The sequence below is a fragment of the Ictidomys tridecemlineatus genome, chromosome 3, assembly GCF_052094955.1.
Source record: "Ictidomys tridecemlineatus isolate mIctTri1 chromosome 3, mIctTri1.hap1, whole genome shotgun sequence".
Lineage (NCBI taxonomy): Eukaryota > Metazoa > Chordata > Mammalia > Rodentia > Sciuridae > Ictidomys > Ictidomys tridecemlineatus.
Window position 1 is genome coordinate 132138351 of NC_135479.1, and position 14637 is coordinate 132152987.

The 14637-nt window shown below is 40.9% G+C and overlaps 1 protein-coding gene across 2 annotated transcripts in view; it reads left to right on the forward strand.

Moving 5' to 3' along the window:
* St6gal1 (ST6 beta-galactoside alpha-2,6-sialyltransferase 1) overlaps positions 1–13992 on the forward strand; it is a 139353-nt gene extending 125361 nt beyond the window's left edge. For both annotated transcript variants that reach the window (XM_005330992.4, XM_021730321.3), the window contains exons 6-8: positions 9711–9809; positions 11436–11610; positions 12219–13992. In XM_005330992.4, coding sequence (XP_005331049.1) covers positions 9711–9809; positions 11436–11610; positions 12219–12460 — 516 coding nt within the window. In that variant the 3' untranslated portion in view covers positions 12461–13992. The remainder of the gene's footprint in view (positions 1–9710; positions 9810–11435; positions 11611–12218) is intronic.
* The last annotated feature ends 645 nt before the right edge of the window (positions 13993–14637 follow it).

The window sequence follows — 14637 nt, forward strand, 5'->3', positions numbered from 1 at the left end:
ACAAAGTACAATGTAAACCAGGGTACACGCCAGTGTTGGACAGGTGCCCCTGACTTTTAAGGTTAGACAAGGACATTGATGCCCACTTTTTTCAAATCTGTCTGCATTCTAGTTCTTAATGATGACTTTTAGGGCATTTTTTCTTTTTTAGTACTAAATCCAATTCAGAGTCAGGTATTATACTTATTCACTATGTCTCTTTAGAATATTTCCATAGCTTCCTTTTATCTTTAAAGATACTGACGTTTTATATGTAAATTCACAATGGTTATACATAATAGTGGGGTTCATTTTGACATATTCATAAACATATAATATAGTTTGCTCATTTCAATCCCCAGTACTTCTTATTTCATTTTTCTCCTCCCTCCTCTGATTCCCTTCCTCTACTCTTTTGGTCTTCCTTCTGTTTATTTATTCATTTATTTTTTTAGTGGTGCATTATAGTTACATGTAAGATTGGAATGTACTGTAATATATTCATACATACATCAACATAATTTGGTCAACTTCATTCCCCAGATTCCCCCCTTTCCCTTTTCTCCTCTGTCCCCCTTTGGTTCCTTGCTTCTGCTCTCCTGATCTCCCTTCTGTTTTTGTGAGATCCCCTTTTTAAATTTCTTTTTCTCTCTCTAGCTTCTGGATACAAGACAAAATGTCCTGAGTCTAGCTATTTCACTGAGTATGATATTCTCCAGTTCCATCTATTTACCAACAAATGACATAGTTTTAGTCTTCTACTGAATTGAACTCTATTGTATATATACACATATCACATTTTCTTTATCCATCCATGTATTAACAGGTACCTATGTTGGTTTCATAACTTAGCTATTGTGGATTGTGCTGCTATAAACTTTGGCATGCATTTATCACTATATTATGTTGATTTCAGCTTTTTAAGAAAAATACTAAGGTGGGATAGCTGGGTCATATGATAGTTCGATTCCTGATTGCCTGAGGAATCTTGAAACTGCTTTCAAAAGTGGTTGTGCTAATTTGCAGTCTCACCAACAATGTATAAATATATTTTTTCTCCATATCCTTGCCAGCAATTATCATTACTTGTACTTTTGATGATTGCCATTCTAAATGGGGTGAGATGAAATCTCAGTGTAGTTTTGATTTGCATCTCCCTAATTGCTAAGGATGTTGAGCATTTTAAAAATATATTTGTTGGTCATTTGTATTTCTTCTTTTGAGAGATGTCTCCTTAGATCTTTTGCCTACTGAGTAGGTCATTATGTTTTCTTTTTTTTCTTCTCCCTCTTCCTTCTTTTCTCTTTTTCTCTTTATTTCCTTCTTTCTTATTCTTCTTCCTCTCCTTTTCCTCCTCCTCCTCCTTCTGCAGTTTTTTGAATTTCTGTGTATTGTGGGCATTAACCTCTGTTGAGGAGTAGCTGGCAAAGATTTTCTCCCATTCTGTAGGGTTTCTTGTCAAGCTCTTGTTTCCTTTGCTATGCAGAAGCTTTTTAAGTTAATGCCATCCCCCCTATGAATTCTTGGCTTTATTTCATGAGATATAGGAGTAGTATTTAGGAAGTGTATGCATGCACCAATGTGTTGAAATATTGCCTCTGTTTTCTTCTATCAGGATCACTGTTTCTGATATAATTCCTAGGTATTTGATCCACTTTGAGTTGATTTTGTGCAGGGTGAGAGGCAGGGATCTAGTTTCATTCTTGTACATGTGAATATCCAGTTTTCTCAGCATCATTTATTAGAAAGATTGTATTTTCTCCAACACCTTTGTTGAGTATAATATGACTGTATTTATGTAGATTAGTCTCTGTGTCTTCTAGTCTGTTCCCTGGTCTGCAAATTTGTTTTGATGGTAATACCCTGCTGTTTTTGTTACTATGGCTCTGTAATATAATTTGAGATCAGATATTGTGATGTCTCCAGCTTCACTCTTGCTACTCGGGATTGCTTTGACTATTCTGGGTCTTTTATTCTTCCATATAAATTTCAGGAGTCTTTTTTTCTAGTTCTGTGAAAAATGTTGTTGGTATTTTGTTGGGGAGTGCATTGAATCAGTAGGTTCCTTTTGGTAATTATGGCCATTTTAACAATTGATTATACCTGTCCATGAACAGCATAGGTCTTTCCATCTTCTAAGAGCTTTCAATTTTTTCCTTCATTGTTTTATAATTTTCAATGGAGAGGTCTTTCACCTTTTGGTTAGGTCTATTCCTAGGTATTTTTTTGAGTTATTGCAAATGGAGTAGTTTTATTCATTTTTTTCCTTAGCAGATTTATTATTGGTGTATGAGAAAACTACTGATTTTTTTTGTATGTTGATTTTGTATTCTGCTACTTTGATGAATTTGTTCATCCACTCTAGAAGTCTATTATAGAGTTTTTTGTGTGCTCTAGAATCATATCATCAGAAAACAGAGATAGGTTTACTTTTTCTTTTCTTATTTGTATTACTTTAAATGCCTGATTGCTCTGGATAGAGTTTCAGGAACTATATTGAATAGGAATGGTGACAATGGTTATCTTGTTCCTGATTTTAGAGAAAATGTTTTTAGCTTATCTTTATTCAGTATGATGTTGGCTTTGAGTTTGTCATTTATAACCTTTATGATGTTGAGGTAAGTTCCTTTTATCCCTAGTTTCCTTAATGTTTAACAGGAATGAGTGCTAAATTTTGTCAAAGGCTTTTTCTGCATCTGTTGAGAAGATTATGTGATTTTTGTCCTTGTTTCTCTTTATGATGAATTTTATTTATTGATTTGTGTACGTTGAACTAATTTTGCACCCCTGGGATGAATCCAACTTGATCATGGTACATTATCTTCTTCATGTGTTTTTGAATGTGATTTGCTAATGTTTTATTAACAACTTTTCCAGCTATTCTCATCAGGGATATTGGTATAAAAGTTTTCATCCCTTGGTGTGACTTTATGTGGTTTTGGTGTCAGGGTGATACTGTCTTCATAGAATGAGTTTTGAATTGTTCCCTCCCTTTCTGTTTCATGGAATAATTTGAGGATGATTGGTTTTACTTATTTTTTAAAGATCTGGGAGAACTCAGCTGAGAATTCATCTGGTCCTGAGATTTTCTTTGTTGGAAGGCTTTTTATTACTGCTCCAATCTCATTTCTTGATATTGATTTGTTTAGGTTTTCCCTGTCTTCTTTGTTCAATTCCAGTATATCATATATGTCTAGAAATTTGTCAAAAGATATTGACATTTTTGAAGAATCCAGTTCTTTAAAAAACAACATAAAATGTTTCTTTGCTGGGTTTGTCAAATGTATTTTTGATATAAGATTAATTTTATGCATTCCTGGATGGAAAATTATGTGAGTGATGTTATGTCTCCCTGAGAGCAGATGATGTTCATATTCCCTTCGTAGCTGATTTTAATTTGGATCACCTGAATAAGGCATTGTTTCATTTCTCCACTGTATGATCAACACTTTTCTCTTCCAGTAAGTGGCCACTTGAATGCTCTGTCAATATGCTGCTCCTCATCAAAATCCCTTCCCTGTATTTAGCATTCATTGATCACTTTTGCCTGAACCAATCTTGACTACAACTCCAGTTGTATTTAGTGTTCTGCAATACATTCACTTCTGCAAGACATCCCTTCTCCTCTTCTCTGTCCCTCTGACCTCCCTCCCTCTTCTCCTTCCTCCCTCCCTCTTCTCCCTCCCTCCCCTCCCTCCCTCTTCTCCTTCCTCCCTCTTCTCCTTCCTCCCTCCCTCTTCTCCCTCCCTCCCCTCCCTCCCTCCCTCCCTCCCTCCCTCTTCTCCTTCCTCCCTCTTCTCCTTCCTCCCTCCCTCTTCTCCCTCCCTCCCTCCTTCTTTCCTTCCTTCCTTCCTTTCTTCCTCTCTCTCTCTCTCTCTCTCTCTCTCTCTCTCTCTCTCTCTCTTTCTTTCTTTCTCTGTTTATTATTGGTAGGGTTCATGGAATTTTTTCAGTGATTTATTATTTGTTACTGTTCTGAATGACTTTGGTGTTCAAGTTGTTCCAGATTTAGCTAGTGGGAGTTCCTTCAAGCTAGCTCTTATTTCCTTGTGACCTGTATGCCCTCATTATTTTTCAGTAATTTCTGGCATAATAAGATAGTCTAGCTCATTTTGTACTTCTCTGTTGGGCTTTGAATTTCCTCTTTATTAATTTTATTCTGAATATGCACATGAGATGTTCTGGATCAGAGACAAATTTCTTATTAAATACCTTACAGTAAATAATAAATGAGAGTGAGCCAAGGTAGTGCATGCCTGTTGTCCCAGCTACCTGGGAAGCTCAGGCAGGAGGATCACTTGAGCCTGGGAGTTCAAAGGAGAACCTAAGCAACATAGTGAGACTCTGTCTTAGAATAAATAAATGAAATAATAAATAAATAAATGAATTGGTTGCTCTTTGCCCAAGTCCTCACTCTCATCATGATGCAATGAGAGCCTGGTTAGTTATCCTACATAAGTTTGCCAAATACTCCTTAGGCAAGAGACCTGAAAAAGTAGGGGGGAGGGTCGCTTATAAAAGCTAGGAGATAGTTGTCTTCTCTCCTCCTAAAGGACTTTTTGATTTGGAAGTAAACTCACCTAAAGACAACTCGAAGTTCCCAGCCCTCATTCTTCCTTGAAATTTGAAGACCTAGGTATTTACCACTTCAGTCTTCCTAGCCCCTGGGGTTAATCCTAGACATGTGCTCTGGGCTGAACTGTTTTCCCTATTGTGAACATAAGAGAAATTTTATTGTCTTTTAGATCAGAGCACTTAATTCAACCAGTAGCTACAGATTTAAGTCACATGGTATATGAATAGTCTTAGGAGTCAAGAGCTTCTTGTTTTTTGCTTTATTTTGAACCAAGGGTACTTTACCACTAAGCCATATGACCAAACCTTTCTTGTTTGTTTGTTTACTTTTTTACTTGCTAAGTGGCCTGGGCTGGCTTCAAATTTGTGGTCCTCTTGCCTCAGCCTCCATGGTCACTGGGATTACAGGCATGTGTCACTGTGCCTAATGGCAAGGGTTTTTTTTTATAGATGCATTGAGAAATTCAGGTAAGTTTTATTTTACCATCTTATTCTGGCCTTGCTATCAAATTGGCCATTTTTTCTCCAAAGATCCCTGGTTCTTTTAAGTAAAAATTGGTACTAGAAACCAATACTTGGCCACTAGGTGTGCATATTCCTGACAGGGTAGCTTTGATTCTTGGCCCTTTGAGCAGGTAGAGCCCTAGTGCATGCATGTATATATACACATACACAATATATAGCTTCATATGTGCTCACATTCATATAGATGTGTATGCACTCATATATATGTCTTTGATTTTAAAAACTTCAAGCACTTGGATTCCTTCTTGGGGTATTTGTCATTAATTTGCATTGTTGTATTAGTTTAATAAAACCATTAAGTCTAGTCTCTATAGATATAGTAATATCTGTATCTACATCAACACACACACACACACACACACACACACACACACACACTGTATTAAGCATCATCTCGGCTGCCATAATAATGTACTACAAACTGGATAACATAGACAACAAAAATTTATTTTCTCAGAGTTCAGAGGCCAAAACCTAAGCTCAAGTTACCATCTGGGTTGGTTTCTGGTTCAGGCTGACTCCTCGGCTTATAGATGGCTGTCTTTATACTGTGTCCTCATGTAGTCTTTCTTCTATGTTTGCAAGGAGCAACTCTGGTGTCTTTTCTTCTTTTTGTAATGATACCACCTTTATCAGGTTAGGGCTCTACCCCTATGACCTTAACTACCCCCCTAAAGGTCCCTTCTCTAATTATAGTCGCAATGGGGATTAGGACTTCAACATTTGAATTTGGGAGTGTGGGGCAATATAGTCTGTATTAGAAAGATAAAGAGCTTAGAAGAACAAAGTCCCAGATATTCAGAGGTATTACCTGAAGAACAACGCTATTATGTCTAGTCTTGGTGTGGGTTTATTTAAATGTCGGTGGTGGTGTGAGTGTAGCCCTGCTAGAACAGAAGGAACACTCTGGTATAAGCCCACCTCTGAGTTCTGGCCCTGTCTCTGCTTCAAACTCTTCTTATGGCCTCACACAATTCTCTCTTCTCTCTGGGCCTCACTTTACCCATCTGGAAAATGATGGGTTTGGTCAGTCCATCTGAAATCTTCCAGCTATGACATGCTACAACTCCACAAGAAGCAAAATTTTCATGATACTCTGAAACTCCTCTGTGGGGAGCTATCTGTGAAATGTCTGAGGACCGTCTTCAGCATTGTAGCCAGTGAGGGGGTCGATCTGGCACTGGGACCTTCCCATGGCAGTCCCACTGGGATAGATTGCCCAAATGCAAGCAAACTCTCCCTCCATTCTGCCAAAATTTCCACACTAGACCAGAGGTGGGCGTGACTCGCTAGGAACCGAGCAGCCTACTTGCAACCACCTCTATCCTGTTTTCGTGAAGAACTTCCTATAGCATCTTTTTGATGTCTTCCGATATAAATAAAGCAAAGGTCAGCTCCTTTCTTTGTTAGAAGCTGGACTTGTCTGGTCAGTTTTGCCTTCTTTGTGTGAGGCAATGTAACATGTAGTCAGAAGTGTGACCTCCGGAGCCAGCTGTAAGGCTTGAGGCCAGACTCCCCTGTGTATCTACGGGCTACAACACCGAAACACATTTACTTGACATCAATTTTCACTTTTATAAAAGAAGTATATCAGTACTTACCTCCTAAGACTACTATGAATATGAACTGAGATAACATACGAAATTGCCTCTTGTGTAATAAGCACCACTAAATGGCATATGTTATAATTTTTGTCACCATTTATTGTAAAGGAGAAAGCTTTGTGGAACTTTGGCGGACAATGAAAGCACAGATCCTGGAAAGGTCTCGGGAGCCAGAGAACGCAGCCACTGGCCTCCTGCCTTGCATCATAAAACAATTACAGACTATGGCTGTGTACAGGAGGAGCCAATTTTAAAAATCCCAGCTATCGCTAATCTTCCTGATGATGTACAAATTGCCTGCAAAAGTACTCTGCCCGGACAGAAGTAGCTCGAGAAAAGACATACTGCTCTCCATGGACCTACTGTTCTGGTGTGGTAGGGTGGGCTGAGAATTGGAATTTCAGTTATGGAATTCTGTCTTGGATGATAGAGATACAAATAGTATGGGCGGGGCCCTCTGCCTCTGGTGTCTTATCACCATGTCACGGTTTCCTACAGTTGGTTTTGCACAATCTTATCTACCAGGAAGATAACACTGAAGGACCTATTAAAGAAACACAAAGCTTTCTGGTATGACTCTTGCCTAAGTGTCTTGAACCCCTTTCAGCTCATTTTCGGTGTCCTGGTCAGACTGAACAACTTAAAATTCCCAGTCGGGCTGCTTACTCTTCTAGTCAGAATTAGGTTTCACTTCAAGTGATAGGAGCACTCTACCCATCCTCCAGACTAGCTTAACAAGACCAAAATATAGTTCTCTCTCCTATTAAAGCAGACATTCCTCAGCTTTTATGGTGTTCCACGGTGTCAAAATGCCAGTTTCCTTCTACTTTGTGGGTTTGTCGTTCTCAGCGTGTGAGTTTCACTTCTTAATTTATGAGGACTGCTCAGGTTCCAGCCATCACATCTAAATTTCTATCAAAAGAAAGGGGGAAGGGACAAGGAAGGTCATGTCCTTACCTGTAAGACACTTCCTAGATGTCATACTTGCTTACATAGCATTGGTCAGAATTAGTCACATGGCTTAGCTGCAGGTAGCCTATTTTAGATGGCTATATCTAAAACCCAGAGACATTTATTGCCAAGGAAGAAAGGGAGAATGGATACTGGGAGGCAGTTGGCAGTCTCTGGTACATTCTCTCATATCCACGATTGGTTCTTGTTTCTCCCCAACTCTAGGATATCCTTTCTCTACCCCCTACCTTTCTGGCTTGGCATGTTCTCATCTGGCCCTCAATATTTACCCTCTCTAACAGCCATTCTCAAACTGTTCCTACTGTCACAGCATTGCCCTGTTCTCCATCAGTGTGTGACTACCTGGAACGTAGGGACTAGGCTAACCTGTAGTTCCCAGGACAGCTGTACAATCCCTGGCTCAGGTGGGCCCCCACCGTTGATATTTCTTATCTTAAAGATCCTCTGAATGAATGGAATTATATTGTCACACTGTAGGTATAGTGTTTTAATCCTCTTTTTCACTGTTCTGACTAAAGGACCCAAGCATGACAATTGTAGAGGAGGAAGAGTTTATTTGGGGGCTCATAGTTTCAGGGGTCTTAGTCCATAGAAGGCCAGTTCCATTCCTTGGGGCTCTAGGCGAGGAAGAATAATATCATGGTGGAAGAGTGTGGAAAAGGGAAGCAGATTGCATGGTGATCAGGAAGCAGAGAGAGAGACTGCACTGGCTAGATAGAAATATATTCCCCAAGCTACATCCCAATTTCCACCTCCCAGCAGCCACACCCTACTTCAGTTACCACTCAATTAATCCCTATCAGGGGATTAATGCAAGGATTGGGTTAAGACTCTTACAACCCAATCATTTCTCCTCTGAGCCTTCTTGCATTGTCTCACACGTGAGCTTTTGGGGGACACTACGTCTGAACCGTAACAGATAGCCCCTACCTGCAGGAGAGGATGGGATAGTTCAGTGCTCTGAGAGACTCATGGCCACTGTTGTTCTTTGGGCTACACACAGATCATCTTTCTTCCTACAGGTGTCTTTGAACACCATGGTGATATTGTTCAGGCCTTGGCCTTGGCAGTGGTGGTTGAGGAGGGGAGGGATTATGGTTGTGACTCTTTTGTTTTCAATCAGTTTTGATTTGATTTCTTTTATCTGATCCTCTCACTTTGCACCTGAGCAATGTCGTGTCCCACCTGCTGCTAACTTTTGTAGTTTTGATCAATAGTTTAAGTAACATTTCCTGTATATTTTCCCCTGGGTTTGGATTATTTCTTAGGATAGGTTACCAAATGTGGAATTCCTGAATCTAAATATTTTACTTTTTTTAAAAAAGGAAATATTTTGCTTTTTTTTAAAAAAATGAATTTAATACACTTTTGCAAAATTGTCCCATCAGAGTTGTCATATTCATATTTAAACCAGATAGGTTCAATTACTCATGTGCAGCCCAGCTCAGGAGCCAGGGTGCAGGGGAGAAGTGCTGTGGCTGGTTCTTCCAGCAGGTTGCACATGAGCATCTCCCCAGCCTGGTGAGAGTCTTATGTTTAAATTTTCATATTTTTGTATACACTGTGTGGTTCCTCCACACAGAAGCAGTGGTCTGTTCCAGACCAGCTGCAGTAGACCTTGAGAGAGATGTGTCTCCATCATAACGTGTACACATTGTGAGTTTATGTGATTGACAGGATCTCTAGAGATCATTTTTATTATGAGATTTTAACTTAAAACCCAACTCCTCTGACACCCCACCCCATCACTAAGTTGTGACTTCAAAGGACTAGGACACTAAGACATTTTCACTGTGCTTTCTCGCCCCCATAGTCTCAAAGTCTGGGTGGAATCCTTTTTGCTTTATGGCTATTAGAGCATGATAAGTGTCCTTAGTGGTCAACACAGTTTGGGCTGGTATCATTACCTTCTCACTGAAGTTAAGTGCTACACCAACTTAGAGCCCCACAGAACTCTGGGTTTCAGGCAGTACCTGGTGATGTGTCAGTTATTACCATGAGCCAAGTGTTTTCAGATAAATCTCCAAGTGACGGTTCATATCTCTCTTTCTACAGTTGGTGACCACAGAAAAGCGCTTCCTCAAAGACGGTCTGTACAATGAAGGAATCCTAATTGTGTGGGACCCATCTATATATCATTCAGATATCCCAAAGGTAAGTGGGTGTCCATGAGAAGCTGGGTCTCTTGTTTGCCTACAGATTTTTCTGAGTTCTTAGGTTTATAAAGGCATGACTAAGAGGAGCAATTCCTGAATATTTGACTTTTAGAGCACCTCACTTCTTCTGGACTAGCAGATTCAGAAGTGTTCTTGACCTATACCACCAGTTCTCTATGCCCTACATTACCGTGGATTTTTCTCCCAATTATGGTATACATTGGAAGTAATAGTGGCTGGATTTTTTTTTTTTATCATCTGGAGGAGACTGTCTTCATTAATGTAATTAATGCATTAATTCCTATGAGTATCAATTGGAATAGTCAATAATTGTAGTTATTCCTACCCATAATGTAAGCACACTTCTGTCTCGTACTTTCAATTTCTAAAATCCTTCTGAGGGACTGGGGATGTGGCTTAAGCAGTAGCGCGATCGCCCTGGCATGCGTGTGGCCCGGGTTCGATCCTTAGCACCACATACAAACAAAGATGTTGTGTCTGCCGAAAACTAAAAAACAAATATTTTAAAAATTCTCTCTCTCTCTCTCTCTCTCTCTCTCTCTCTCTCTCTCTCTCTCTCTCTCTATCTCTCTAAAAAAAATAAATAAATAAAATAAAATCCTTCTCATTTCCCTCATAACACTGTAAGGAAGTAGGTGGAAGCATGGTTGTTCCCATTTTACAGATGAGGTAACCAGAATGTGGATGGGGCAGTCATTTGTCCCAGGGCTTGATTTCCTAAGCAGATTCAGATCTGTCTTTCAGGGAAGGAGACATGAGTCACAGGCCTGCTGGATTCTTGAACTTTCTGAAATAATCCTCTCACTGTTTTGTTATGCATGTCAGTTGGCCTCTCCCTACTGTGGGCTGTGGTGGCCTCAGGACAATAGTTTCGAGGGGTGAAGGTCAGACAGCATTCCTCTTAGGACACTTAGTTCTTATGTTGAATCCACCAATAACTGGGAGGCACTAGTGATCCCTGTCACCCTCACTACCTCCCTTTCTACAGTTTTGCACTGATCTCACTTAGAACTTAAACTTGCCTAGGAAAGAAGGAAGACTTTTACACATCGATGTGGTGACCTATGCCCCAGTGTGCTCCCCTTTAAAGATGAGAGTAGCCACACCCAGTGGTGTGCAGTTGTAATCCCAGCTACTCAGGAAACTCAGACAGGAGGATCACTTGAGTCCAGGAATTCAAGGCCAGGCTGGGCAACATATTGAGACCTTTCTTTAAAAAAAAAAAAAAAAAAAAAAAAAAATATATATATATATATATATATATATATATATATATAGAAGAAAAGAAAAGAAAACTGGAATATGGGATTAGATGGTCCTTTAACTCTAATAACCATTCCTAGATTCCATGATCCTAACATCTGAAGCTGTGCCAAGGTCACAAAGACCAGTAGTCCCTAAGCACAAACTATGTGCTCCACTGTGCTACCCAGTGATGGCTATGAGGTGATGCAGAAGTCTGGGATCTACTCCAGGGAAGAGCAGTGCCTCAGGATTCTGCCATGGCCTGTCCCTTCCTGAGTCCTCTGGCTAGAGTGGCTGCTTTACACGGAGCAACAGCATAAGTGCCTTTCATGCTTGAGACCATTTCCTTCTTTTTCAGTGGTACAAGAATCCTGACTACAATTTCTTTAATAACTACAAGAGTTATCGTAAGATGCATCCCGGTCAGCCTTTTTACATCCTTAGACCCCAGATGCCTTGGGAGCTGTGGGATGTCCTTCAAGAAATCTCCCCAGAAGAGATTCAGCCAAACCCCCCATCTTCTGGGATGCTTGGTAAGTCCATGTCTGGGAAACCCTGTGTGTGTGTGTGTGTGTGTGTGTGTGTGTGTTTTCCTAGAAGAGATTAGCTTTCTTCTGGGGTTCAGTTCATTCATTCATTCATTCACTGGCTTGTTTACTCACAAAAACCATTGCTAGAATTATGCTTGGCTTGGCTTGTACACTATGCCAAGCTTTATCTAAATAAGATACAATTCTCTTTTGTATCTTATTTAGATAAAGCAAGAAGAAGAGAGTTCAATCAGGTGTCTGAGGCAACATTCAGTTTGTGCCAGGGAGGAAAGGCCACATCAGTGTCACAGGAGAGAAGAGTCCTTCCAGCTGAACAGTCAGAGATAGCTTCATGGAGAACGTAGCCCAGGGTAAAGCCTGGGAGGTGGGAAGGACAGGAGGAGGGGGAGTAGAGTGAAGCAGGCAAGCAGAAGGAGCGGCTTGCTGGGCTTGGTTTGACCCAGAGAACTCAGATTGTGAGTCACAGGAATGAACAGAAACTCCAAGTGGATCTTTCCAAGGTTTGCCGTGAGTTACTGCACCCACTGAGCAGGGCTTCAGGGCACTGGGGTGGGTTGTTGGGCACAGCTCACCTGTGCTCCCCTTTCCAGGTATCCTCATCATGTTGACGCTGTGTGACCAGGTGGATATTTATGAGTTCCTCCCATCCAAGCGAAAGACTGATGTGTGCTACTACTACCAGAAGTTCTTCGATAGTGCCTGCACAATGGGTGCCTACCACCCACTCCTCTTTGAGAAGAATATGGTAAAGCACCTCAATGAGGGCCCAGATGAGGACATTTACCTGCTTGGAAAAGCCACACTGCCTGGCTTCCGGAACATTCACTGCTAAGCATGGCCCCTAGGCCATTCTTCTCCGTCAGGCATTTTAGAGTTGGTCCCTTGGCCACCTGAGCCTGGGAAGACCATTTTCCTGAACAGTCTCAGGCTGCTTTTTGTCCTATGTCAGCAAGAGCTCTGGGGGTTCCAGAACCTGAGGGTCAGAAACCAGCCCCAAAGTGTCACATGAACCAGCCCTGCTGTCACATGAACACATATACCTAACATTCTCTCTGGACAGCACCCTCCTCTCTTTCCACATAGGTAATGCAAGATCCATCATTCCTATCAGTGCTGCCAAAGCTGGGCTTTGTTTTTTTTTTTCCCCAACTAAATGATGGTCTCACAAACCAGCATTCTATGTTGCTTGAGATCTCTACCTAGGTATTGATTTCATGTTTTAAAGAAACTCTCTCAAAATATGATTGTGCTGGGAGCAGGATGGCTCTGTTGGGGCAAATAATTGGCATAGCACATTGGAAGCATGCTCAATTCCTCTTCTAGGGCAGAGCCTCTCCCAAGGCCCTGCCCTGGGGACATGGCCCTGTCATCACTGTAGCTGCCTGGGCTGGCTCTCAACCTGGGTACTTAGGAGCAAAGGGTCTCCATTAGCCCACTTTTTCTTTTCCATGTGGAATCAGCCAGGTTGTGTGTTATATTTCAACTCTTCCTTTTTTGTGTCTGTCCCCAAACTCCTCATAACTCCTATCTTTTTTCCTCCCTCTAGTCTTCCTCTCCCAAATTACTTTTAAACATTTTCTGCTTTCAAAGCATCCTGACCCCAATTTCTTTGACCTCATGGACCTTCTGCAGAAGGTCTCTCAGGGAGTGGGGTGTGGTTTTTGAGGACTTGTGGATCCCAGAGGTTATAACCTATTGATGATCACTGACCTTCACAAGGACTGAGATGTGTGCTGTCAGAACATCATGGCCTCCACCCACTCCCTGCAAGGGAGTGGCATTTGAGTGTCTGGGCGGAGGCCACCGACTTGTGGTTTGCAAACTTGCTCTTGGCTCCATTTCGGGTCTGATTTGGCACATTCATTGTAACTTTGAATCATGACCATGGAGTGCTGAGGAAGGTGGCATTCTGTGGACCTGAGATACACATTGTATGGGAGATTGAGACAACACTGGGTAGAATATAGTTTTTAATTGTTATTATTAATATAAGGGATTAAGTTAATTTAATTATGATTCTTAAATTCATAGAACTTTGAGTTCTGTGCTCTTGATGAAATGCAAATGAGATTTGGGGATTACTGCTGGTCTGATGAGATGTTTAATATTTGTGACAGATAATTTAAAAACTATGACTGAATGCTGCAGGAAAGCCTCTGTGTATACAGGGTGCTGTCTTCAGTAGCCATCTGTTTGTCCTGTGTCATGATGTCCTCCTTAATCTTCCCGCCAATCAAGTAAGCTATTGCTATTGGTTTCAAGTTGAAACATTAGTTTCAGAAACTTATGCAACATACCTAAGCTAATTCTGAATTATCCAAAGATTATGTAAAATTTTAAAATAAAGGTCTTTTCTAAAAAAAAGCTGCTTCTTTCTTTTTTCCTGCCAAGGGAATGACTGCTGATAGTTGACTCTGTCCAAAGACAACATGACTGGGATTTGAATCTCCCAAACCTCCCTGTTTTAGTCAGCTTTTTCAGTGCTGTGACTAAATATCTGACCAGAACAATTTTAAAGGTGGAGAAGTTTATTTGGGGGCTCACAGTTTCAGAGGTATCAGTCCCTGGACAGCAGGCTTCATTTGTTGGAGCTCAAGGTGAAGCAGGACATTATGGTACAAGAGCATGGTGGAGGGAAGCAGCTCAAATGGTGATCAAAGACTAGAGAGAGAGACTCCACTTGTCAGATACAAATATATCCACCAAGTCCAGGCCCCAACTTCCACCTCCTCCAGCCAAACCCTACCACTTCAGTTACCACTCAGTTAATTCCAATCAGGATTAATTCATGGATTGGGTTTAAGACTCTTACAACCCAATCATTTCTCCTCTGAACCTTCTTGCATTGTCTCACATGTGAGCTTTCGGGGCACACCACATCTAAACCATAACACTCCCTGATTAGCTCTCTGGTCTTAGACTTCCTCCTCAACACTTCAGGAAAAAGAAGGCTTGCTTACTTGAAAGGACAGCATTTTGGAAATACTGACCTATTTATTGGTTTTTCTT